Here is a 26,508-nt window from a genome sequence, read left to right as displayed (position 1 = left end):
ATTTTTATCATTATTTTATAATACATTTTCATATATTTATATTAGAGTACAAATTAAAAAATATTACTACTTATTTAAATAACTTTTGATCCAGATGGTCAATTGTTTCTGTTTTTTTGTATTATTATTAAATGAAATTTAGAATAATCTGTAATTTTTTCAAGTAGTTCTTAACATATTGCATTTGCCTTACAACCTCCTTAATACCTACAATGTATTACCTTTTCGGTGCGATATTGATAATGTATTATATTTAAGAACTGTTATAAATATTAACTTATCAGAGGAATATATGAGACAAACGTTCACATTATACGGATAAAGATTTTTATCGTTATGTATAGTAATGTTATAACCATAAAGTCTTTAGTTGAATGAATAACTTTATTCTTGTTATTTTTATTTTTATCTTTTATGTAATATTTAAAGCAAATGCGGGTTATGTATAGAATTATACTATGCTTTTATCTAGAGACGAATGATACGCCTATATGCAATCGATATGTACATACCCTTGTCACTCTATTCGTTCTTGCCAAGTTCAAGGATGCCTACCCTACACACTCGAGGTTCGACGAACCTTGGAGCAACGACTGTGTATCTTTGTTCTTCATTAATAACGAAATTGCGACTGGCGGGTGCACCGCGAGACACTTGGACTTGCGAACCCTCGGGAAATATTGATTATTTCACCGCGTGATGCCCTCAGGTCGTCTAGACGGGATCTATAATGAGATATACCACATCGCGACACGCGACCTCCTCCACTCTACCGACAACATCGCAATCGAGATCGCAATCGTAGAATAGTCTCGAGATAAGTCGTGCAGACGGCGTTCTCTTTCGATAATTTTGTAAATTTCGATATCTTGGAATTTTCCGGGGCAACGATTGTTCTTTCGCATTGTGAAAAGAGAGCCGAAGAGAGTCTGTGACTCAAGATGGTTCTCTCATCGACAAATCTAAATTACGAGATATACATATAAAAATTCTTTAGTTTGAATATTAAATAGACCGATACACTTGGTTTTATAGGTATACGAATAGAACGAAAACATGCCGGAAGAACAGAAAAGCACTGATGCTCCAACGGAAGCAACGGCGGAGAATGGGACTGGGACGAACTCGCCCACAAAAAGCCCAGTTAGCAGGGGAAAGATGGCTCTTGCCAAAATTACCCTCCTTGACGGTACTGTAAAGGATTTCTACATCGATGTAAGTCGTAGAAGGATTTACTCTATGCGTGTACATACAAGTTAAATTATATTTTATTTACTTGACGTTGAAAGATGTTAAATATCGGATTGCAGAGGAAGGCGAGGGGCCAAGAACTTCTCGACATGATTTGTCAAAGCATGAATCTGTTGGAGAAAGATTATTTTGGTCTTATCTACGAAGACAGACACGATCCGCGTAATTGGTTGGATCTTCACAAGAGGATCACGAAATTTGTTAAAAGTACGTGGAAACCATTATGAAATTATAACAAATATAATGGTATATGTCGAGAAGTTTCTTCTAACATTAACGTATGTTTTTAGGTGAGCCATGGAAATTTAATTTCGAAGTTAAATTCTACCCACCGGATCCAGCTCAATTGCACGAAGATATTACGCGTTATCAATTATGCCTACAGATCAGAAACGATATCATTACAGGGCGTTTGCTTTGTTCCTATGTGACACACGCTCTTCTGGGCTCTTATCTGGTCCAATCAGAAGTCGGAGATTACGATTCTGAGATACATGGAAGGACGTACTTGAAAGATTTTAAATTTGCTCCTGACCAAACGCCCGAATTAATTGAAAAAGTGATGGATCTGCATAAAACACACAAGTTAGTTTTATTTATGCATGCAAACTAATGCATTTTATTCTTTCGACTATTATGATGAAGAAAAGAAAAATGTGTATTCGTTGTTCGATTATGTAACAAAATCAATTTTTTTGTAATTTTTTTTTAGAGGTCAAACACCCGCCGAAGCAGAATTACATTATCTCGAAAATGCAAAGAAATTAGCTATGTATGGCGTAGATCTTCATCCCGCGAAAGACTCAGAAGGTGTTGATATAATGTTAGGTGTATGCGCTTCGGGTCTTCTTGTTTATAGGGATCGTTTAAGGATTAATAGGTTTGCTTGGCCAAAGATATTAAAAATATCTTACAAAAGGCATAATTTCTACATTAAAATCAGACCGGGCGACTTCGAACAGTTTGAATCTACAATCGGTTTTAAATTGGCTAATCACAGAGCAGCGAAAAAGTTATGGAAAGTGTGTGTGGAGCATCATACTTTCTTCAGGTAAATAATAATTAGACAATTAGCTTTTTTTTTGTTTACGACACTGCTCAATCAAATGAGAAATTCTTTTTTTTTTACAGACTTATGAGTCCGGAGCCTGTAAAGAAAGTGGGATTAATTCCACATTTAGGGTCTCGTTTCCGATATTCTGGAAGAACTCACTATGAAACGAAAAAGACTCCTATTGATAGACAACCTCCACAATTTGAGAGATCTTTGAGTGGTCGACGACTCACGTCTAGAAGCATGGATGGTAAATACAATTTTTATCACTTGTGGATGATATTTTAAAATATGAATGTATGACATAATAATAATACGATGGCTTAGTAGATATTTAAATTGCCACAATTATTACTATAGAGAACATCATACATTTATTCAGGAGTATGTCTGATTTAAAAAATTTTTGTTAGGACCAAGCATGCACAAGCATGACTTTTTATTATTGGAATGGTTTGTTTTCTAAATTAATATATTGATTTATTATGAGCGTTGTTTTACTCTGTGCAAAATATTTTCAGACTAACCATTATATGAACCACAAGTGCCTTTTTATAATCATATCTTTAAATCTGTTATACTAAGATGTTGAAGTAGTGTGACTGCCTTATACAGCGTTAGGTGGGCCTAAACCAGTTGAAACGTATGGCTCCGAACCAAGCAAACGACATACTATGAGCTATGAGCCTGAAATGCTTCCTGATGATATAGAACATATAGACAGACGGCCTAGTCCAATCAAGAAACAAAAAGAGAAGGTATTGCATTTATGCGTTCGTTAGACAGCATTTCTTTTGTATTTAAAATAACCTAGAGTGTAGAGTATGCATGAATTCTCGTCATGCGAACGTGAATCCGATTTTTTAGTGACAGCAAAATTTATGAACGATGTATATGTCGTAATTTTTTAACTCGTCTGCGGTCTACGCTTTCAAACTAATCTTTTAATCACAAAAAAATGTAATTTATAATAAATAATTTATGATTTACGCGATATAACAATCATTTATGATAAAATTTTAAAAATCAATATATATATATGCATATAATATTCTTGCAAAAATTTCTACCAGAGAAGTCGCGGAACACCAATTGGCTCACGTTCTCCATCAATGCGTGGGTGAGTCAGTAGATTAAATATATTTTTTTCACATGTTTATACATATATTAATTTCGCATTGATATATTTGTAGTGTTTTGTACATACAGTATATTTATTGACTCACCTACGCATATTGCAATAAATTTTAACGCACACTGTACACCGATTCGGATCCAATATATAATGTTGCAATAAAAGCATGGCAATTTATAATTATATAACACATATTATAGAGTTGTGAATCACATATTCTTTGACATAAAAGAATAAAATTAGACTTGATACGTTAGTGAAATTACATAAAGATGTGCCAGGAAGTCTATAAGTTAACATTTTTTTTTCCTTTGGAGCTATTCGATATCGCTATTATTAACTGACACATAACTAACACCGATAGCTCACACGAAAAACAAGTGCCGGAACAACATCAGCTAGCAGTACCAGTAGCCTGGAAGGAGAATATGATGCAGATCGTGGGAGAAAGGTATAGAATTTTACCTAGAACATTATTGTTTAATTAATTCTATATATTTATCAATGTTGTCTTTTATATGTGACCATTTGGTATTTTGTTTCTTCCAATGCATGTTGCTACGTTTTTTTTTATTTATATTATATTTCTTGCAAAACTTATATCTATATATATATATGTGTATACGGCCATCGCCTCAATGTGGGATGTTAGTTACTCATTTAAGCATTTAGCAATATTAGCATGTAGATAAGATCCTTAGAGGATCATTTTGTTGTTGATTATTGTAAGTCGAGAATTTCAGTAAACTTTAGGTATAAACTTAGAGATAAACGTAAAATTAGTTTAATTCAGCGACTGACTGTTATTTAATAAGAATATACTATTTGAATGTATAGCGTAAAAAATTATTAGATTAAGCAAACATTTAGTGTAATGTAACGAAATAAATTTTTAATACAAATTATGATAACTATATAACATACATATTTTGAGAGCGCAGACCGTAATCCATAAAGCATGCATTGTATCGTTAGTAGTTATTCTGAAACGTAATTTTTAGTATTATTTTTTAGTATTATTTTAGCAATGTAGCAGCTTTATGCTTATTGCATGAAGCGACGTGTGATTGGGTAAATTTACTTGTAGAAACCGGTCGGAGGAATCGCTGTCCTACCGCCCGGTGGTCTATCAAAGAAGAAGAAGGATAAACAGAATGAAAACGAAAAGGAAAATCACAATGATCTGAATAATACTGATCTGATTAATGACAATGCTCATCTTGACAATATTGATGATAAATCATCTAAAAAAGAGTCAAAAAAGAAGGATAAAGAAACCCCTGAAAAAGTGGATAAAGAAAAGAAGGAAAAAATCAAGGTAAGCTTCATATTGTGTTGTATGCGCGCGCGTTGCTGCTTTTTATGAAAAATAGATGTGTATAATTTCAAAAAAATAATTTTTAAGTATTTTTTTACATGTGACTTTTACGATTAGAATATATTTATTATATACATATATTTTTATATATATTATTACTATTATTTTTAAATATTGTAATTCAGTAAGTATTCCGTCAGATTTCAATAATTATGTGAAAGAATGTTCTACTAAATGTGTAATTATTTTTTAATTGAATACATCCACATAGCTCAAGTTTGCACGAACATTAGTTTGTATTTTTGCAGAAATAATAGAGTTGCATTAATATGTAGATATTATTAGTTTCATTTAAATGTGACAAAAGTTTATTAGAGATATACGTACATACATATATATATATATATATACCTCGAATGCTATATATATATATATATATACATATTACTTATATTATGTATAGCATGTATTTTGTATTGCATGTATTTTGTGTATTATCCAAGAGTCCTGTTGGCGGTTTCCTGTTTACCAAAAAGGACAAGGATAAGAAACAGAAAAAGAACAAAGAACTTGATGAATCCATGGACAAAAGTGATGCCGAATCAAATCTTTCTACATCGGAAAAACAAGGAAAGGAAGTTGATAAGAGAATAGATAAAATCCAAGATCCTGCAAAATCTCAGCTTCCTGGTTATACGAAACCTTATGATTACGAAGAAACAGAAGTTTCACCTACAAAAAAGCCATTTACTCCACTTGGTTTTACGTACGAAGATCGACCCGCGTCGCCAGGTGTACAGGATCAACCATCGCCTACTTCAGCTAGTCGGAAAGCTACAGGATTAGCATTTAACTATGCGCCGGGAGAAGAAAAGAAAGTAGCAGAATCTGTGGAAAAAAGAAAAACGAAAGAAGTGGACAAACAAGCACCAGGTTTAAAGACACCAGGGCTCAATTATGTGGAATCTGCTGGTCTTAAAGAACAACAAAAGAATGCTGTGAAAGGAGATATTGAGGACCTAACAACGACTTTCATCACTGGTGAACGTCAACATGAAGATACTATCGGTCAGCCTGTAATAATCCCACCGGCACCAGTGGAATCCAAACCAGATTATCATATTCTGCCTCTTCCCGATGGCTCGAGAATCATTGGAGGTGTTATTTATACCAAAGAAGGTAAACCACTAGATCAAAGTCATCTCGGACCAGATGGTAGCAAAATAATAGATGGCAAAGTTTGCGGAAAAGACGGTAAACCGCTGAAAAAGGCAGATTTCGGACCGCATGGAGTTCATATCAGCGGTGGTGTAATTACCGGAAAAGATAACAAACCTTTCCATCAAGAAATATTAGGTACAGATAGAAATTCGATAAAGAATGGAATTATTTACTCTCCAAACGGTGAAGTGGTGAAACAGTCTTTCCTCGGGCCGGGTTATGCGGTGGTTAAAGAGGGTAAAGTATTACTAAAGAACGGCAAACCGATTCAACATTGTCAATTAGGTGCAGATGGAACATACGTGAAAGAGGGTCTCATATTTACGCCGGGATCTAAACCTATGACTCAGGGAATGTATGACACAGATGGAAAATACATAGTTGCTGGTATAGTATGTAACGAAGAAGGCAAGCCTTTGAATCAGATCGCGGTTATACCTGACGATACGTTCGTTTATGATGGCTTAATACATGGACGAGATGGAAAACTGCTTAATACAGGCAAGTTAGGTCCCGAAGACCATTACATCGCAGAGGGCAAGATTCACTCGAAAGACGGTAAACTGATCAAACACGACTCTTTCAGTTCCGATGGCTCTGTCGTGAAAGACGGCGTAATTTATTCGAAAGATGGAAAATTTTTGACTCAAGGATCCTTGCTACCGACCGGTGCTCACTTAAAGGATGGCAAAGTTGTCGGTAAGGATGGCAAACCTATTAAACACGCATTTTACAAATCTAACGGTAGTTTTGTGAAAGACGGTGCGATACATGGAAACGACGGCAGACTCGTGAGTCAAATTCCATTAATAGCTAACGGTCATTTCATCAAAGATGGTTTAGTGCACAACAGAATCAATAAGCCATTGTTTCAAGGTCTCTTTAAGCCCGACGATCTTGTAATCAAAGAAGGTACATTACGCAACGCGGACGGTACAGTATTGTCAAATGCTACTCTTGGTCCTGATGGATTTGTAGTGAAAGATGGCACGATTCTAGCAAAAGATGGTAAACCGGTAAAGCACGAATCATTCGGTTCGAATGGAAGCTACATAAAGAAAGGTATCATTTACGCGAAAAATGGAAAACCCCTTAATCAAGATTCGCTGGTACCTGAAGGTGCAGCTATTAAAGACGGCAAGATATATAACAAAGAGGGTAAATTACTAAAGTTCTCATTCTTTAAACCGGACGGTAGTTATATCAAAGATGGTCTTATTTACGGTAGTGACAGTAAACTGTTGAACTTGAATGCAAGTTTACCGGAGGATAGCTTTATTGTCAATGGTGTAATATTCGACCATTCGGGAAAGCCCTTGAGTAGAGATTCATTTGGATCCGATGGTTCGTACGTCGCAGGTGGATTGGTCTACGGTAAAGATGGCAGAATCGTGTTGCAAGGTGTATTTGGTCCCGATGGTAATACGATTCGGAATGGTATTATCATAGGAAGAGACGGCAAGCCATTGACTCAAGACGATAAAGGTCCAGATAATATGGCGGTCAACAACGGAAAAATCGTGGATAATCACGGAAATTCGAAAAATCTATCCTCATTAGTACCCGATGGATGTTACATACAAGATGGAGTGGTTTATGACAAGAATGGACAGTTATTGAAACAAGGTGCTTTTAAGCCAGATGGATGTTACATTCGAGATGGTCTTATATACGGCTGGGGAGGCCAATTATTGAATGCGGGATCTGAATTACCTGGTGGTAGCTATATTGAAGAGGGTAAGTTATATGGAAAGGATGGAAAACCCTTAAATCACACCGCATTCGGTACCGAAGGCAACTTTATCGAAAACGGGATTATTTATGGAAAGGATAAAAAACTGCTCAATCACGGCACGTTCAGCAATGATGGCAGTTACATACAAAACGGTTTATTGTATGGACCAAACGGAAAACCATTGAACAAAAGACAGACCATAATCACTGTTACCTCCGTTCGCTACGGTTTAGTTTGCGGTGATGATGGAAAACCCTTAAGGTATGGCAATTTTGACAATGAGGGCAGCGTGGTTAAAAACGGTAGGATTTATGACGATGCGGGAAGGTATCTCAATCAAAATATTTATGGCCAAGATGGTAACTTTATTAAAGATGGTTTGATTTATGGACGCAATGGAAAGCCTCTCTCTCACGAAACCACCTTACCACCGGAAAGCAGTTTCATAAAAAATGGCAAGGTTTACGACGCGAATGGTCAGCCCCTAACGCAGGAAGCATTTGGACCGGAAGGTTTGAAAGTTATACAGGGTGTTGTAGTAGATAAAACTGGAAAACCGGTGAAACAGGCGAACTTTGATGCTGAGGGAAATGTTGTCAAGAATGGAATAATTTGTGCGCCTACTGGAAAACCGCTTGATAAACACTTTACGACTATCACAATCACGATGGTACGTAGAGGACTGGTATGTGACAAGGATGGAAAACCAATCGCACAAGCACCATTCGGAACAGATGGTGGTTTCATTAAAGACGGCAAGATATACGACAAATTCGGAAAACCGTACAATCAAGAACTTTTCGACGAGGACGAATCGTATGTGAAAGATGGTGTAATATATGGAAACAATGATCAACCGATAGACAGCACGACTATTCTAAAGGACTTACAAGAGTTACCAAAATCTACTCCAACGAAATTAAAGAAACTCGCGATTCCAGCTGTGATACCGACAATCGTGAAAACAACAACGAAGCAATCGGTAGTCAAGGATCAGGAAGGTGTGACACAAAATATTCAAGAAAAGATTGAGGATCTTACACCCGGTGGTACAGGCCAAGTTACGGTCTCTACTCACGTCAATAAGGTGATACACTTGGAAAGAATAAAAGATTAACTTTAGATACATAACGATTCATTCTTAATACGTTGAAAATTGAACATCACACATCATATTGAACAAACATAAGACTCTGCATGCTTATAAATTACATATAAAAATTACAATTTTTTAAATTGTTATCCAATACAAAATACTTTTTTTTTATTTATTTTAATATATGGCATGAAATTGAGTGATAGATTTGTTTAGGACGCACAACTCAAATCTTTAAAATTTTATGAATGAATGTTTAGCAAAGAAATTAAAATATCGCAGTTGTCTTGTCATTTTTACATAATTTTATATAAATGATAAACCCTTTTTTTCTTGTTTATCAATTGATATTTCGTGTATCATAAAATGTGATACAATGCGTAGAAATAATTTTCTTATTTATTAATTTACACTTATTACATTTTCCAATTATTATTTACATTAGTTATATACGTATTGAGATTTTAGTCACATGGTAGTTGTATTTAGGCAGAGGCACCAGATGATGGTAGAACTCCATACATGACAGCGACAGCTGTCACTACACGTACCGCCACAATGCATGAAGATCTTGAAAAGAATCAGAAGACTAGTCAGGTTTGTAATGAATTTTTTTTAACGTTTCTTTTGTAGAGTTAAAAAATATTCGAAGTCTGTGCTGTATATGATAAAAATAGTGCTGATAAATATTTGAAGTCTGATAAACTTATATTCATATGTTCCATATGTTTCTTATTCCTTTAATTTTGCCTAATTATTATTTGCTGTAATTTATTTTTTACATTAGGTAGAGGAAAAAACTGTAGCGCATACAACCGCGACTAGTGCGACGAGACAGGAGCAACGTGTAGTAACACAAGAAGTTCGAACCACGAGTCATGTGCTTTCCGGCGAACAGGTAATACCACTTGTCTCTTTTTCGGGAAGATACGCTTGAAATTAATAGGTGAAGCATGTAAGCGTTTTTGTAAATTGCTACACGGATATTATTTGGATTTTGATCTATCATTTAAATATATATTGTTTCATATAACTGTGCTGTATACATATCATTTCGCATACGATTGTAGCACATGTAAGGGATCACTTCATACATATATAAGTATAAATAATTATGTACATTAATATACATATATATATAACGTCAATATATTGTGTGTGTGAAGGTTTTCAGTTTAGAAAGCCGTACTTTATCTTAACACCATATTATATATGCATAAATTGTGCTCACATTAAAATATTGTTCATTTATGATTAAATCAATTAAATATAATTGTAATATCATTAATTTAACAATAATAATTAGTATCATTTATTCATACTCATTCGGAATTGTTTTATTTTTTATTTTTATTTCTTGTAAATAATTTTGCTGGCTTGGTTAACACGTTGCATGGCGTAGCTGTTCTCACGAAGGCTAAGTACATCGAGCTCAAGCAGTGGAGATTCGGGTACACCAATTGATCTTGACGATGACCAACAAGCTTTCTACAATCAATATTATCAGGTAATCCATCGAATAACAGCCGCAAAATTTTCTTCTATTAATACGGAGCGGAAGATAACGCATATTTAGAACAACGGGCAACAGGTATTCATACACACGATAAATTTTAGCATTTTGCCTTGCCAGCTAACCCAATGCGGTGCATTTGCATTAAGATATGTATTTTTGCTCATATTACATATTTTTTAAATGTATTTTGCATTGTTTTGTACAATGTAAAAGTGCATACGGAAAACGTTCTACAACTTTAGCACATTTCATCGGACATAATGATTAAAAATACAGATGTAATATTTCTTTCTTTCTTTCTCTCTCATGTAAATGTGAATAAATATATCTCAATATATGGATATATTTATATATCAATTATGAGATTAATTTGTCTTCTAGATTATTCTTATTTTTTTTTATTAAGTTTTAATATCTATTAATTTTATATCTTGCTCTTTATCATTTTTATGTTCCACATATTATTGAATTCTTAATAGTAAAAGAATTTTGAATTTTGATACAGGGAGATCCAGCTGTGATCGCAACTGAGAAGCATGTTTACACTGGAGAACCGGATAGTAATGTAACAACGACAACTACGGTACCTGTAGTGGCAACCGAAACAAGAAAAGTAGCTCTTGAAAGTGAAGATGGTAACTACAGTGCCACGGGAGAGATAGTTAGTACACAAACTATATCTAGTAAAACCCGTACTGTTGAGACTATCACGGTTGGTATCATTATATTCTAATCAGATTTTAATATTGTTTGTGGCTATGTCTATATAATTTTTCAGTAAATACTGATTATGTCTTACAGTATAAAACGGAGAAAGATGGTGTAGTTGAGACGCGAGTAGAACAAAAGATAACGATACAATCGGATGGTGATCCGATTGATCATGATCGAGCTTTGGCAGAAGCGATACAGGAGGCCACTGCTATGAATCCAGATATGACAGTGGAAAAGATAGAAATACAGCAACAAACGGCGCAGTAATTAGTGGAGGATTGTCCTTCATACATACATAAAAGGGCACTCTTGGTCTATAAATAACACAAACAATTCGTAATCTTAGAGACTAGAAAAACAAATTGGTATTTACAATACATACTATATATATTGGATGCATTGTTTAATGCATCATAAAAAGAACCAGACTGAAATATGCTATAAAAAATGTCGATAAGTCTTTAAATATTTTATGAAGTTAATATAAATATAAAGCAAGGAACAATAAAGCTTTATACCTTTTCTTGTAAGAGAGTCAAAGAAAATTTCTGTACGGCTTGCCCGATAATTCGAGCTTAAACTCGATTGAAAATTGAGTTTGATAGTTGAAAGGAATGAAATATTGATGAAATCTTTTTGAAGAGAGAATGGTACCTCGTACTATAAACTACAGTGTTCATATTAAAATAATTAAGGAAGTGTATTTATATACACGGAACATAAATAAATAAATAAATATTATATAATGTATACATAGCTATGTATGTATGTAAACAAATGGATAAACTATTTATACATAGTTATGGCGATAATTATATATAATATATATGTATAAAAGACGGGGTGCCCTGCAACTTAAAAGTTTTGATAATTGAGTATTTCATAACAGTAAAAAGAGAAATGACAGTCATACAAGAAATAACTAATATATTCAACAGTTATTTAAAATTTGCAGTAAAATATAATACCAGAATATTCCAAATTAAGATACTAATGTCGAAATATTTATAGTCCACCAAATCTATTAAAAGCATATTCCTCTCGATTTATCGGAATCCTTTGTCCTCTAATGAAAGCTCATTACTTTCTCTGTTTCATCTTTGAGTGTGATATATTACAAGTTGTTAACAGTAACTAAAATATTCTGATTCATAATATTCGTATAAAGAAACAAGTAAAATACGTTGTGCAATGGGTTACATATATATATATATAAAACATAATTTTATCGATCCGTTAAAAAAAAAGACTTCTCAAAGATGAATCAATAGAAAGTAAGATCAAGTAAAAATTAAGCAAAATAGTTCTACTATATATTGTCTGTTGTAATGCTTAAATGCAATAAGGTAAGCTTCTCGGCATAAAAAGGTATATGTATAGTTCGACTATCTGTGAAATCGATATTTGCTTTCCAAACAGTTATTACTAGAGCACTACTTATTAGAGGATGTTCGTGCGAGTTCCCATGTCGCGCATCGAGCACCTACTACGCATAAGTATATCGAGTGTTCGATAAAGTCAGATGACACTGAATTGGCAATCTCGACTGGTGCATGATCTTATTTACACGCAGTAATTGCTCTGCGTGCGACGCGGGAATTTTGCACTAATCCTGTCCAGGCCCTGGTTACTACATAACATTATGTGACAGAATCAGAATATAATGTTACATATAATACATATAAATATATATACATACATATATATGTGTATATTGCTAATCGACAGAAATATTTGAAATCAATCATAGTTTCGTATATCTAAAAAATGTTATTATATTATATAAAATATGCAGAAATTATGTTGGTAATAGTATTGTATCATTTTTCATGTTGCAGCTATATAAACATTATAAGAGATACAATATATTGACAGGAACTATGTAGATTTCATTATATTTCAATTACTATAATGATTAATGCAAATAGGCTCATATATATATATATATATATATGCGCGCGTGTGTGTGTGTGTATGTATGTATGTATTTATGTATAAAACTTTATACCAACAGCAATGATGTGCATTGGTCAGCGTATATGTCTAAATTTAGCTGTAGCTTATGTAGTTATAGAACTACAGTTTTATGTAAACTTTCATTAGTTTAGTGACTTACGTTCCATTACAATTTACATTACGATTTAAATAAACAAAATGTAACCTAAATTTTCACTGAAAAAAACGGTGCATATTAATTTTGAGCTTTGTATACATTTTAATTTATGCAAATTATTTTAAATGAAAAGTTCAATATATAAATATACCATACTTTACTAGGCTTGCTTATACCTTTGTTTTTTACTGTATTTTTTATTAATTATAAACAGTATTTTAGATTGTATTTCTTTGATTTTTTATCTATTATGTATACATATAGTATACATATGTACTTCAAACGAAAGAAGGTTCTTGTTTTTTATTTTTATACATTTACATTTTTATAAAATGTAGAATATTAATATTTCTAAGAATTTGGGAGAATATTTCGTTCTTATAGTTTATATTCTTGCCTAATACTTTATTTTGTTATTACAGATTACAGAAAGTATTTATCATCATATATATAAAATATGAATAGTATTTCTTTTTATTTAAGACATAGTCCTCTAGAATCGATTATTTCTCTTAAGATTTTATTTAAATGGAGTGACATTTTTTTATACTTTGTCGTAAGGAACAAAGGATAATCACAGCCTATTTGTGTAAGAAATTTTATAATACTGATCGCCTGCTTTATGCGTTACACATACGATAAATGACGAGTTGTCTGTGTGCCACAAAATATATATTGGTTCATTACATCTCGTACTTTTTCATAATATAAGATAATATTTTTAGATACGCTCAAGATGATGCTATAATTTTATATAATTCGTAATGGTTGCTAGTGAAATGATTACTTGTTTTTCTTTATATATATACATATCGTGAAACAGGTGTCTCAAGATTCTGTGAATAACATTTTAATAAGTTCTATATCATTTTTCGATTTATATCTTTTTCTTTATCGCGTATATAAGCAAAAAGATGTTTATTTTACATTTTATCTAACATTCCATGCTTATAGTGACTAACATATTGTGTACGTCATATAAATATTTGTATTATTTTTGTTATTTATTCCTGTTTTTTAAGAATATACTTTTATGTTTTAAGTCTGCTTGGAGAACACATATATGTTATGTAATAGCAATATAATTCGAAGTCAGTAAAAGAAAAATTTTTTCTCCGATTTCGAGAATACAGATATTGTTTTATTAATTATATAAAACGATTTTTGCATGAATAAATAATCATATAAATTATCATATAAAATAAGCTTAACAATTGATGTACAGATCTTCAAGCAGCGTACAAATATAGTTCGTAAGTTTATACTTTATCATTTTTGTTGTTTAGTTTATTGAAAATAGTACACTGCATATTTAATATGTAATAGTTACCCAGCTTATAACAATTAATTATATTTTTATTGCATTTGCAATTTTTATATCATGTGACATCGCGAATTTATATGAATTTATTTGATGTTTACCTGCAACTATCATGATTTAATATGTACACATTACACACAGTAAATTCTATTTACACATTTATAAAAATATTCTTAAATAGCATATATGAAAGTAATGGAAATGTGTAGCCTTATATCGCTGAACAGTTCTATAAAAATAATATTGTGATTCTCAAGTCTGTCTTTATTGCATACATGCATCATTTTATATATTATTACTACATAAAAATTTTAGCTATTTACAGTTATAATTTATTTACGTCCTGTAATGATTCAATTTAAAACAATGATTAAATACAATAATAATTGTTTGGAGATTGTTAAAGAGAATTAAATAAGCGGTAATGCAATTGCTTTATTATTGACATGAGAGCGCGTTAAACGGACTTCCTTATTTTTAATTACATTATTCCAAAATGGTCTCGGTGTTATATGATTATCCTTGATACTTCTGATGCCAGATGCTAATATTACATATTACAAAATATTTTATTAATGTAACAATGGAAATAATAATCTTTTTTTCTTTTTTTTACCTGACTTCCAAGGTGGGAACACATGTAGCTGGCTTTCTACCGAGAGAGATCCAGGGGCAATTGTTATAGACAAATGTGGCTGTCCAGGCTGCTGAAAAATTGCTCTCGAAATAGATCTTTTGAATGCTGGTGGCAAGTTCAGAGAACCTATAATAAATTTTCTGTCTGTAACTGTGTTTCTATCTGAAGGAAAAAATCATTATTGGCATACTTGTTATATCATCTCCTAATGGGATTTTAGTTGCCTTTTTTGTACGTTGATTGTGTTTCTCCATTTTAAATTTTTTCATAAAATTTCGACAAATGTCAGTTACAATTTTTCCGTCAAGATTAGCTGTATATGAAATAAAATTATAATTAAGTAATAAACGTGAATAAGTGCAACAAATGTTGAATGTGTAACTTTACCTAGCAAAACACTGTTTGCAATCAGATTTTCCTTATATCTGTAAGATGTTGTAACAGGATTACCTTGTAAAGACAAATCTTTTAAAGAAATCAATGTACTTATTGTCGCAGTTAAATCGTCCATATTATTGATCAAATTATTTTTTGCATTCAACGTGTGTAATTCTTGAAATCTTATTAGATTTCTCAAGGATGTCATTTTGTTATCAGAAATATTAAGAACTTTTAGACACATCTAAGAGAGAAAATGTTTATAAAAAACAAATTTCAACGATTAATCTATATAATGAAAATCTTTGAGATTCAAATGATACTCTTACAGATAAAATAAAAGCGCTGCGTGGCTCAAAGCATAATGCTTCACCGAGTGGTATTTTCTGACTCTCGATATGCAATTCTTGTAATTTCTTTGTATTTTCTAATCCTTCAACTACAATAATATTATTGTGTCCTAGATAAAGCTTTTGGAGATTCTCTAGAGATTCCAAATTTTCCATTTTTGTTATGGTATTATGTTGTAGATACAGATGTGTCAAACTACATGCAAAATGTAAATTCTTTATTTTTGATATGTTATTATTCTGAAGATATAGGACTTTTAAGCTTCTGTAAGTAGCGATGTTGCCCTACATAAAACGTAAAATTTTAAATGCATTGAAAATAAATTTTATAATTTATTAAATTGATATAACTTACAATGCTGCTGATAAACATGTCATTCATATATAAATGAGTTAACTTCCACAATTCATCTTTTTTTATTGTTTTACTGAGTGATTTACTAGTTAATATTTGAGAACATTTTCTTTCGACGATATCTGTTGTTAATTTCACCATGCTTGCAAGAGAAATATAAATTATGAAAGTGCAATAAGCTGTCTGCAAAGATGGTCGCAGAATTTCATTGATCAAACACAGGACGTAACTCACATAACGACGATATGAAATATCAAGTAAATCAAGTTTTATGCTGCGATTTTATATATACGAAGTAAAAATAAATTTATTTCTTGTATGTTATAAACATAATATTACAATTCGATTTGACAAATGGGTTAATCTTCTAGCTAATCTAAGAGACAAAATTTTTCTTCGTTCTTTGATTCTTACAGTATAGATTTTTGCACCATGGCGAGACTCTAAACATAAAAATAATAAATATTAGTATACGTTTTGTATAAATAAAAATGTATTACAACTTACATGTGTAATTGTGAGTACTCCTTTTGAAGACAAATGATTTAAATCTTCTATGAGTTTTTCGATTTGACACTTTTGATTAATAGTCTAAAAGAAAAATTAATGTTATTATTTTCTCTCTTTCTTTCATACTATATTTTAAAACATTGACTTAATTACCTCTAAAACAAACTTGTTTTCGATATCATTTAAAAATGGTAAAAGTGCGGCAGCTAAGTGCGCCTGTTTACTTTGGAAACAATTTCTCACGATTATGGTGAAGTCTAATTCGTGTGTCACAGGACACGAATATAGCAGACAAATCGCTTTTATGCAATTATCAATTTGCTCCAGATTTGGATTTATGTCCATCTCGCTAAACGGTTCGGAGATAATCAATTGCCATCCCATTTTATAACCATTACAATTCACAATGACATTTTTATTTCGTAATTGTAATAAAACTTTTTTTAAGTCGCTTACCTAAAAATACATATTTAGTATAATTTTCCAAGCAAAAGAGTATATCTAACGAATTATAATTGTTACAACCATTCGCAATTTTGTCATCTGAGTTAAAGTATTATCCCAAAGTAGGATATCATTTATTTCAAACTCGATGCAAATCTGCGCTATAACGGAGAGAGCATAGGGTAAGTGATGCTGACTTTTCCATAAGATCTGAACAAGATCCCGTTTACAACACGTTTCAAATGAATCAATACTGTAACATAATCCTAATGATTCTAATTTTCCAATATACTGTAACGATTTCATATATTTTCTGAAATATTAAAATATTAACGTTTTATTGCAGGATAAATCTATATTCCGCCATAGTTTATTATAATGTTTTGTGTTTACCTAAAGGTACATATATCTTGCTTGGTCAATTCCTCCAATGTAGAAGTATCTACGACAGTCTGCAATATCTGAAATACTCGATATCGTACGTTACAATTATATTCAGTATTGCCGTGACGATCGCCAAAGCCTATGTTTATAAGAAATTGTGCAAACAAATCCATATCTCCATATTCCAGCATGTAACATATCCTACAAGTATATTTTAAGATCAATTATTGATCTAGAATATAGAAATAACGATATAAAAAAAAGGTATACTGATAATATTACCTAAGTAAATTATCTTCACAATCTGTATTCTGATCAGATTCTTTTGGCGCAAGAAACGTCTCTGTAAAGCTTTGAGACAATTCAGTGTATCTGGCATTGGATTGTAGCCATTCTTCCAATAAATCCATACGTAATTTTATCATATTCAACGAGAATAATTTACCCAGCTCGTTAACGGCAGCATTAATATCGGGTCTATATTTGGTTGTGGTTCGATATCGTAATGGTATACTTTTGTCATTATACAATGCGTATACTAGCTTGCCCGGATGATCGATTAGAGCAAGATACTCATCCTTCTCCAATCCGTACGTACGTAGAATATGCTCAGACGTAAATGTTAAATATTTGGATTTAATTTTCTGAAAGCAAACGCCACATAACACACACATAGAAGTCAACTTACTTTTTCATATAACATATAAAGACACGGTGATTACAGAGATTATCGTACTTCTAACTCCTTTCCTTCTTTGAACTTAGTAGAATTTTGTGCCGCTAGCTGAGCATACTCGTAACATTCTTTCGCGGCAGCAACGCGATCAGCACCTGGAGGTGTATAATTTACGATATGATACAATGCTGCAGTACCATAATATAATCCATCTGAGTCTGTCAGCCGTTGTATACATTTCTTGCTATCTTTCAGCAATGTGGAGTTTCTTGAATAAAGCGACCATGTAGTATTTTTCGATTCAATAGAATTATTCGCCCATTCTTTTGCGACTTCACCCTTAATAGCTAATGAGCATATGAGATGTGCTTCTAAATTAAGTACAGGTGCAATGTCAAGCCATTTATCATAGGTTTTTAAATTCAACTCAGGAGCTATAGTAAGAGAATTAATAAAAATTAAGTTAAATAATCACTTAAGTACTAATTAAAAATTTATTTCTAAAATATATTTACTAATAATTTTCCAAATATCGACTTTAAGCAAGAACGGAAGTCTCCATTGTGCTATCGGCGGCAACGTACTATGTCCAGGATTAAGCTGTACCCATTCATCATGTTCCATTGATGTAGGAGGTCTAATGTATATATGATTAAACTTAAAATTAATATATGGAAAATTATTATAACTTACCCACTCCGAGTGTAATTTTGCAAAAAGCAGAGATAATTCCTCTTTCCTATATCTTTATCTCCTATGAGATCCATTAATATAATGAAAACTTCATAATGGTAAAACGTGATCTATATATATAAATTTAAATATAAAATTTTTATCAGAAAATATACTATCGAATATTTTTATAACTTACGTGTTGCCATAATGTAGACATACATTGCTTCAACATAGATATATTTTCCATTTGCGCAACGACTGCATTACATTTCTTTCTTAATTCATCGACTTCCTCTTTACAGATAAGTAACTCTATAAAATGTCATTCAATTATTAAATTCGCATTTGACATCATGCAAAAATAATGTATACATATATAAAAATATGTATATAAATATTAAATTGTCAAATACATATTTCCACTTATCACATATTTACCTTTATTTACGCTTGTATTCGAAATGGTTATCGTTGGATTCCATGTTTTTAATAATACTTGTAAATAATGCAAAAGGCAATCATTGAAATTAAATCCAAAGCTACAACAGTAATCCTTTAGTAAGGGAATCATGTTCTCTTTATTACTGCTTATGATCTGTTGTAAAATTTCTCTTTTGCTCGAAGCACTATTTGTTAAAACCTCTGAAAATATTCATGTATTAAAATATGTTTGATTCGCTTAAATTGTAATATTTTGACGAATCTACAAGCAAGAAGTTGTAGACGATTTGTTACAAGTATGTATCGGTGCTTCAGAATATTTTAAGTTTGCAAACTTCAATGAATTTTTGCGAATAATTTTTATTCTTGCTTATATATAGTATATATATATATATATGAGCGTACCTTTAGAATTTATCGAGTAATGTGACAGTCGTTGTGCCCAAATATGCAGTAGCTTGTAATTCTCAAACGTCTGTATCAATGATCGATTTTGCCTCAAGCGCGAATATTCATATCCCAAAGTTGAAATTGTACAATGTCGAATATGATCGGTCTGAAATCTACAAATTTTCATCTTTACGCATTATTATATTAATTTTCTCAAAAAATAGATTAATTTTCTTACGATGCGAAAACTGTGGAAAGCCAACTGCACGCTTCTTGTTCAGATAACATAAAGAGAGCCGAAAGTCCCAACTGCAAATCGAACGATCGTCCAGTGCACAACTTTCTCAATAAATTTATTAGAAGCTGTGATAATATACATTTCATTTCAATTAATCTCTCTTCATTTCTTACAGACGTGCTATAGTATATGAAATAGAATGTTTTGAAAATTTGCAGTAAAGAATAATCATTGTGTTGAGGTTGCATCTTTCTTATATTTTCCAAGAAACTAGTTAACAGTTGATCCATTTGTTCCTACATATAAACAAATTGATATACCACAAAGTATTTTTTATAAATGGGACGTACATATATAATTTATAATACATACATCGCAATTTGTAATTTCATTAATATTGATTTGATTTGAATAATATAAGTGCAAAGACATTGCATCTTTAAATAGGAACAACAACTTTTCATCCAAAGATATTGCTTGATCCTTATAAATTGTATATAACTTCCAATTAGATTGTGATACGAGTCTCTGTTTTGAATCAAAACAATCTTGAATAGGAAAATTTGGATATACATTGACACAAATGTAAACCATTAGTGCAGACTGTAAATCACCTGAAATATACATTAGTTTGCGATAATTTTTGTCATTTGAATCATCAATATAATTGTGATACATACTGTCTTGACAAGTATTTAATATCGATATACTTAAACTTTTGACAATTTTTATAGCGTTGGTGTCTACAGAAGAATGTTGTAATATCGATAAGCATATCTTACGTATATTCTTGAATTTTTTGGACGTCATATTTAAATCGTTATCATCACTATAAAGACATAGGAGAAATAAATAATTTATATATATTTGTAGGTATAAAATTATAAGAGTAAAATATGTGAAATATTTACTCAACAACAAGATGTTCCAATCCGTTTAAACCCGTTAAGTTTTTCATCTGTTCTAACATGGATAAAGTGGCATATGATTTTTCTAATCCTAGCAACTCGGCAATTTTAATAACAGTCTTATACATTAATGACCAATCGTTTTCCTTAATATCTATTAAATTATCATAAATAAATTATAAATTTTTAACAAGTGTGTATATTGTATTTAATTATAAAAATTAAATTAGAAATTTTACTTGAAAGTGATTTCGAGATATAGTTTTGCAACACAAATGACTTCCGCATATGATAATCTTTCAAAGAAATATCAATCTCGTAATATTTCTTCAGTGCATACAATGATTTTAAATCTTTTATCATTTTGATAATGTTGTTGCAACGATAAAGACAAACATTTGATTGTGTTAATAAATTATATATTTTGAACTCTAAGCAATCCAGTATTTCCATGTGAAACATCAAGGATGTTATTGCATTCTAAAAGCAAAAATATTAAAGATAATTAATTATAATTTAGAAAAAACAATTTTTATTCAATTAACACTATATCAAAGGTCATTACTTGAAAAGAAAAAGCTGCGATAACATAATTAATAATTCCTTCACAACAACATAAAACGCTGGCAGTATCATTTTCCAAATAATGTAATACATCCATTGCTTTCTGGAGATTTCTAAAACAAATATGTTTGCAGCAGATTAGATAAATGTTTTATATATGCTTTACACACACGCGTTCGCTCACACGCACGCACGCACGCATGCACGCACGCACATTTATAAGTTTTCCTCATTTTGAAACTTCAAAATAATACTTTTTTTTCATGACATACTTCTCATTTAATCGAACGTTTATGCACCGACAAAACGCATCTTGTCTTAATTGTTTATCGTCTTTAGTTAGCACATCTATATCGTTAATCATAGACTCGCGATTTTCTTTTATTATGCGTGACATCAATCTCTAAAATATAAATAATTAATTAAATGTAACAACATATGAAGACATTATAAAATATGATACCACAACTTATACCAACATTATTTACACCAATTGTCACATATCCATATTTCTTTAAGATAAGTTTTGTTGGAACATAATTGCATTCAGTTTTAATTTTAAAAGATAAACCATGATCGTAATTGATGCTTGTTTCTGCTAAGGTAGTTATAATTGAACTCCAGGGTACTGGAGCTTTTCTTAAAACTACTAAAGTTTGTTCCAGTCGTTTCTGTTATGTAACATGTAACATAAAACGTTGCATTAAATAAATAAAAAGATATTTTACAAGTTACAATGTCGCAAATAATATGTGCCTATAAAATTCACCTCTATATTATGTATAAGGCTTATTATAATAGTAACTCTTTTTTCCCATGCAGCTTCTTCATTAAACCACCAACTGTATGAATTCTTTATAGTTTTCTAAAAGTACAAAATATTACAATATATGCATTTATAGAACAATTATTAATTAGAAATTTAATGTTATAAGCAATGTATTACGTCTTTAAGTAAAATTAAAGAATAAGAATATTATACGTACAAAACGAATACAATACGTACGAACCTGAATATACGTACAAAAAACAGTATCATTTTGTAAATTGTTATTAAATATATATTGCTTTAGGAACGTATTTACAAAATTCGATATTTGGTCGAGATGTATCTTATCCAATAACATGTAAATCGCTTCCACAGGTGAATCAATATATATGTCAAGAGGTACTCTCAATCTATTGTGTAATTTAAAAAATAAATAACATTAATTTATAAGCTAATTTAAAATTACAATATTACTGACCTGTGAACAATCTTCAGTTGTTGAATATCGGCTAAAGCTTGAAATAGGACCATAAACTGTTTCAATAAAGAGTTCTGACATCTATACTCTTGATGAAAGTATACTAACTGATTATCTTCGAATTTGAGCAATTTTATAAACTTTTTAGCAAATTCTATGCCGATTTCTGGCCATACGGTATGGTGAGATATCTCAAGATATTTTAGTTTTTTTAAACTCCAAGACATAATCTCATTTATTGCATCAGGCAATAAGGATAATAATGTTGGTATAAAATGAATAAGCCAAGGCCACAAGCATGATGGATCCACATCTTCAGATAAAATTGTAAAAATATTTTGTACAGTTTGCATAGATATACGTTTTGCAAAATCAGGAAGGTGTCTCGTCCAAATTAACGTAGCAGATTTAAGTTGACCCTGTACAAATATTAAACATTATAAAGTACAATATAGCAATTCTTGTAACTTTCTAATATATGTATAATTATAATCACATACCATATTTAAACGAGTAGTACATTCTTCCAATAAATTTGCTTGTGAAAATCGTATCCATTCCTTTATACTTGCGTCATTGTTCAATAGCGTATCTGTCTCGGTATCTTGAATCATGCGGAAAGTCTCAAGTCTATATAAAGCGTCGTTTATTATAGATAGATTGGTATTCAACGAATCATCTATATTTTTTATCTGTAAAGAATATAAACTGAATGTAGAAACACTGATTATAGCCTGATGCAATATTAACGGTACAAATAATAAATACCTTAATATTTTGCATTATTTTTTGTCGAGCATATAAATATATACGTCTCATTTGTATATAATCAGAAATAAGGGCTTTACTGCAACATTCAATCACATATTGCACATTTTGTATTTTATTTAGAATATTTATTAATGTATCTACGTTGATCTCTCTCGAATTAGGAGTAGATTTTGTCCACGGACTAAGCTGTTCTATGAGTAATGCTGCTTTAGAACAATAAATAGGTTCTATTGAAAGATTTGATTTTCTTGCAAAAGCTTCAGCTGCATCAAATTGTCTCTTCTTTAATAATTTCGCTAAACGTATTTCGGGAATACTTTCCAATATCGTTTTTATTCTAAACGTGTCGGTAATACCGGTCTCATTGTTAGTAGTAATACCTTCTATATAAAATAGATTATCGGAAGCATGTAAAATCTTAAGTAAATGAGTATTAGCAGATACGTTGATTTCTAACTTCTGTTCAAAATCTAAAAGAACAAAAAGTATCTCATTAATTTATAAAAACTAAACTATTTACAAATAAAAATAATACATTTACCTGGATAAGAAATAATACGTAATGTATGTGTAGCATAATTGTCCTTAGAATGCGTTAAAAGTAAAATTTCAGAATAATCATTATGTTGTATTACATCAAAATCAAATACTGGACCATCACATATTTTTAATGTAAGAAATGTATTCAGACATATCATACTTAATATATTATCTGTACGTAGACACAGCATTTTACTAAAAGATAAAGTATTTTTATGTATCATGTAACTTAAGATATATATAAATCCAAAAATACAACAAACTAATATATATTAGCATACTTAAAAAAATTTTTTTTATTTAATTACCTGCTGCCATGTAGCGATTTTATCTTTTTGTATCCAAAAGAAAATACACTTTGGAAATTGGTGTATTGTTCATTAGGCCAAGTAAACATTGAATTTATTCCAACTATAGCTATCGATAGTTCGTCTGATGATACATCTATTGTAGTGCTAAGAAACTGTAACATATTCTTTATAAAATGACATGGAAAACGAAAACCATGATATTTATATGATATAACTTTGTTTAAATTGAATATTTATAAAGGTATTAATAAATTCTTTAAAAAAATATATATAATATATATATATATATATATATTACCTCTTGAGAAGGAAATCCTTTGAACAATTGACAACATTGAATATCCGCAATATATTTTGCAACTGCAACTTTATCACTGGTAAATGCAATCTCTAAAGCTTCAGGATAAAATTTGGAGAATCTAAAATATTTAGAATATATAGAATAACGGAAATTATACTAGATATTAAATTCATTATATATACATATATATAAGACAAATTTAATAAGTAAAATATAGTAAAATATAAATATGTAAATATGATACCTGTAAATAGCTCCAGTGTTTGTGACAAGAATTATAAATGTTTCTTCACTTTGCTCTTTTAAAAATATTTCTATTATATTATCCTTATTATTAGGTATAGTTCTGCAATCAGAAGTTATTTATGCACACATCAGAATTATATTTATAATAAGTTTACAAATAATTTTTCAGAAAATATAATTAAATATTTATTAAACAATAAAAGATATTAAAAGATAAATAACATTTACTTAGTAAAAATAATTTTTCCATCTGATAAATGCAAACAGTACAAAATCCTGGTTGTGAGTGTTACAAATAGAAAGAAACCATCTTTGGAAATGCAATAACTGGCTATCATGGAGGGAAAGCTAATGTTACATAATATTTCGTCGCATGTTTCATCTTTAAAGATTGTAATGGACTTATCAATTGCCACACAAATCTTGGAATATTGAATAGATGCTATGACATTTGGTTGCTGGTCCACCTTAAAAAGACATATTAATTGATTTTAATGATGTATCATAATTTATAATAATCATAATTATAATGTATACAATATAATAAAATAATAAATCTAAAAATAATAAGTCATTTTTTTAATGTGTGCTTTAATAATACAAATCCAGCGCGTGCGCATTTCACACGGATTTAAACATAAAAAAACAACTGATATTGCTTTAAAAAAATTATACCCTAGTACTTTATGTTTTTCTTCAAGCTTTTCTTTTTCGTCCTCTTTTATTGGCACTGTAGCCGAATTTGGCTGAAACTGAACCACTGATGTTCGAATCTTCGAACATCGAAAAATGGAAGAACTTGTAAGAAAAATACACTGTACACGTCACTTTAACCGAGCAATCTTCTCGAAAGGATAAGTTAAGTACAACATGGTCGAAAATGACAATACAAACCGACCGGAGCTCCACGCTGCTCCAGGCACGCGCGTCTAGACGAACGAAGGAATCTCAGTATGAGAAATGCAAATGCGCATGGTTAAAGTTTCGGTAACATTTTCCAAAAAAATAATTGAGATAATACGATACCCGACAACCCGCCCCGAGCCGAGACGAAACACGTCCGCTTCATTCGAGCGATATCTCTCGAGACTTATTCTCTTTTAAGTAAAGTATCTCGGAATTTCCTATTTTCAATCACATCGCGTAAAAGAACAGCTGATACGAACGTCAATGAAAAACATTCCAAGTTACCGTGCAACTGTCATACTAGACAAGTTTGAATATATAACACGAACCTTTTCAAGCGACTGAATCGTTGCCACGGTGCATGACTCGTACAGAGAACCATTGTTTTCTGCAATTATTCGTGTTCCAAAATTAATAGTCTCATCGTCGACGTTAAAGCCCGACTGTACGCTACTCCACGAAGTCATTTTTTAACATTCTTCTTCCACACTCCTCTAATTTTCAGATTGTACTGGATCGTATTGTGGTAGTTAATACTCGTTTGAGCGCCAAGAATGGAAATTTCTTTTTACGAGTTAGTGCATCTCATCATTCTATGGATGGCGTCGCAGTTCACATTATTTGGATTTAATATCGGCAATCGGTTATGTATCATAAATCGAATCGCTAAAAAATATATACGATTACCCAGATAGACAAGCGTGCGATACCGACACCAACTCGCACAAGATACTTCTACCGTACTGTTACTGTACTGCCACG

At 31.2% G+C, this 26,508-nt stretch overlaps 3 protein-coding genes across 6 annotated transcripts in view; 1 reads left to right on the top strand and 2 right to left on the bottom strand.

Moving 5' to 3' along the window:
• Nucleotides 1-11,733, top strand: part of cora (erythrocyte membrane protein band 4.1 like coracle) — a 24,889-nt gene extending 13,156 nt beyond the window's left edge. For 2 of the 4 annotated variants that reach the window (XM_018503092.1, XM_018503093.1), the window contains exons 2-15: nt 1,036-1,215; nt 1,311-1,458; nt 1,542-1,836; nt 1,964-2,302; nt 2,383-2,555; nt 2,921-3,063; nt 3,805-3,891; nt 4,528-4,758; nt 5,262-8,801; nt 9,300-9,407; nt 9,598-9,708; nt 10,213-10,317; nt 10,832-11,038; nt 11,128-11,732. In XM_018503092.1, the coding sequence (XP_018358594.1) occupies nt 1,057-1,215; nt 1,311-1,458; nt 1,542-1,836; nt 1,964-2,302; nt 2,383-2,555; nt 2,921-3,063; nt 3,805-3,891; nt 4,528-4,758; nt 5,262-8,801; nt 9,300-9,407; nt 9,598-9,708; nt 10,213-10,317; nt 10,832-11,038; nt 11,128-11,307 (5,826 nt within the window). In that variant the 5' untranslated portion in view covers nt 1,036-1,056 and the 3' untranslated portion in view covers nt 11,308-11,732. Of the gene's footprint in view, nt 1-1,035; nt 1,216-1,310; nt 1,459-1,541; nt 1,837-1,963; nt 2,303-2,382; nt 2,556-2,920; nt 3,064-3,804; nt 3,892-4,527; nt 4,759-5,261; nt 8,802-9,299; nt 9,408-9,597; nt 9,709-10,212; nt 10,318-10,831; nt 11,039-11,127 lie in introns of all 4 variants that reach the window. The other 2 variants (XM_018503094.1, XM_018503095.1) reach the window with 2 other exon arrangements.
• Nucleotides 11,734-14,825: 3,092 nt separating this feature from the next.
• On the bottom strand, nt 14,826-16,351 carry LOC108758247 (protein phosphatase 1 regulatory subunit 42). Its single transcript, XM_018503107.1, has 6 exons — nt 16,195-16,351; nt 15,819-16,124; nt 15,499-15,733; nt 15,302-15,424; nt 15,091-15,237; nt 14,826-15,018 (listed from the first exon to the last, which is right to left on the bottom strand). The coding sequence occupies exons 1-6, from the start codon at nt 16,333-16,335 to the stop codon at nt 14,885-14,887; spliced, it is 1,086 nt and encodes a 361-aa protein (XP_018358609.1). The 5' UTR covers nt 16,336-16,351; the 3' UTR covers nt 14,826-14,884.
• A 205-nt stretch (nt 16,352-16,556) lies between these two features.
• Nucleotides 16,557-26,287, bottom strand: rod (kinetochore component rough deal). The gene is made up of 31 exons (XM_018503108.1): nt 26,076-26,287; nt 25,069-25,307; nt 24,839-24,940; nt 24,592-24,712; nt 24,291-24,445; nt 23,984-24,177; nt 23,440-23,912; nt 23,172-23,363; nt 22,672-23,090; nt 22,435-22,603; nt 22,194-22,289; nt 21,904-22,095; nt 21,697-21,827; nt 21,426-21,537; nt 21,100-21,340; nt 20,864-21,014; nt 20,633-20,781; nt 20,325-20,566; nt 19,953-20,248; nt 19,730-19,887; nt 19,322-19,525; nt 19,080-19,195; nt 18,902-19,011; nt 18,724-18,845; nt 18,269-18,642; nt 17,815-18,176; nt 17,542-17,733; nt 17,230-17,461; nt 16,858-17,160; nt 16,702-16,785; nt 16,557-16,637 (listed from the first exon to the last, which is right to left on the bottom strand). Exons 1-31 carry the CDS (start codon nt 26,211-26,213, stop codon nt 16,605-16,607), a joined length of 6,102 nt encoding a protein of 2,033 aa, XP_018358610.1. The 5' UTR covers nt 26,214-26,287; the 3' UTR covers nt 16,557-16,604.
• Between the last annotated feature and the right edge of the window lie 221 nt (nt 26,288-26,508).

Source organism: Trachymyrmex cornetzi, unplaced genomic scaffold (assembly GCF_001594075.2).
Source record: "Trachymyrmex cornetzi isolate Tcor2-1 unplaced genomic scaffold, Tcor1.1 scaffold1552, whole genome shotgun sequence".
NCBI classification, from domain to species: Eukaryota; Metazoa; Arthropoda; class Insecta; order Hymenoptera; family Formicidae; genus Trachymyrmex; species Trachymyrmex cornetzi.
This window is presented reverse-complemented; position numbering and strand designations above follow the sequence as displayed.

Excerpts from the sequence above, each read along its gene's own strand:
- LOC108758247 (XM_018503107.1), bottom strand. The coding sequence starts at position 16,335 with ATGGTGAAATTAACAACAGATATCGTCGAAAGAAAATGTTCTCAAATA. Across the intron at positions 15,238-15,301 it reads ATTAGGAGATGATATAACAA|GTTCTCTGAACTTGCCACCA; the intron begins GTATGCCAATAA and ends AATTTATTATAG. Across the intron at positions 15,019-15,090 it reads GTTCCCACCTTGGAAGTCAG|CATCTGGCATCAGAAGTATC; the intron begins GTAAAAAAAAGA and ends ATGTAATATTAG.
- rod (XM_018503108.1), bottom strand. The coding sequence starts at position 26,213 with ATGACTTCGTGGAGTAGCGTACAGTCGGGCTTTAACGTCGACGATGAG. Across the intron at positions 20,249-20,324 it reads ATGAAATTACAAATTGCGAT|GAACAAATGGATCAACTGTT; the intron begins GTATGTATTATA and ends GTTTATATGTAG. Across the intron at positions 17,462-17,541 it reads CAAGATATATGTACCTTTAG|AAAATATATGAAATCGTTAC; the intron begins GTAAACACAAAA and ends TTAATATTTCAG.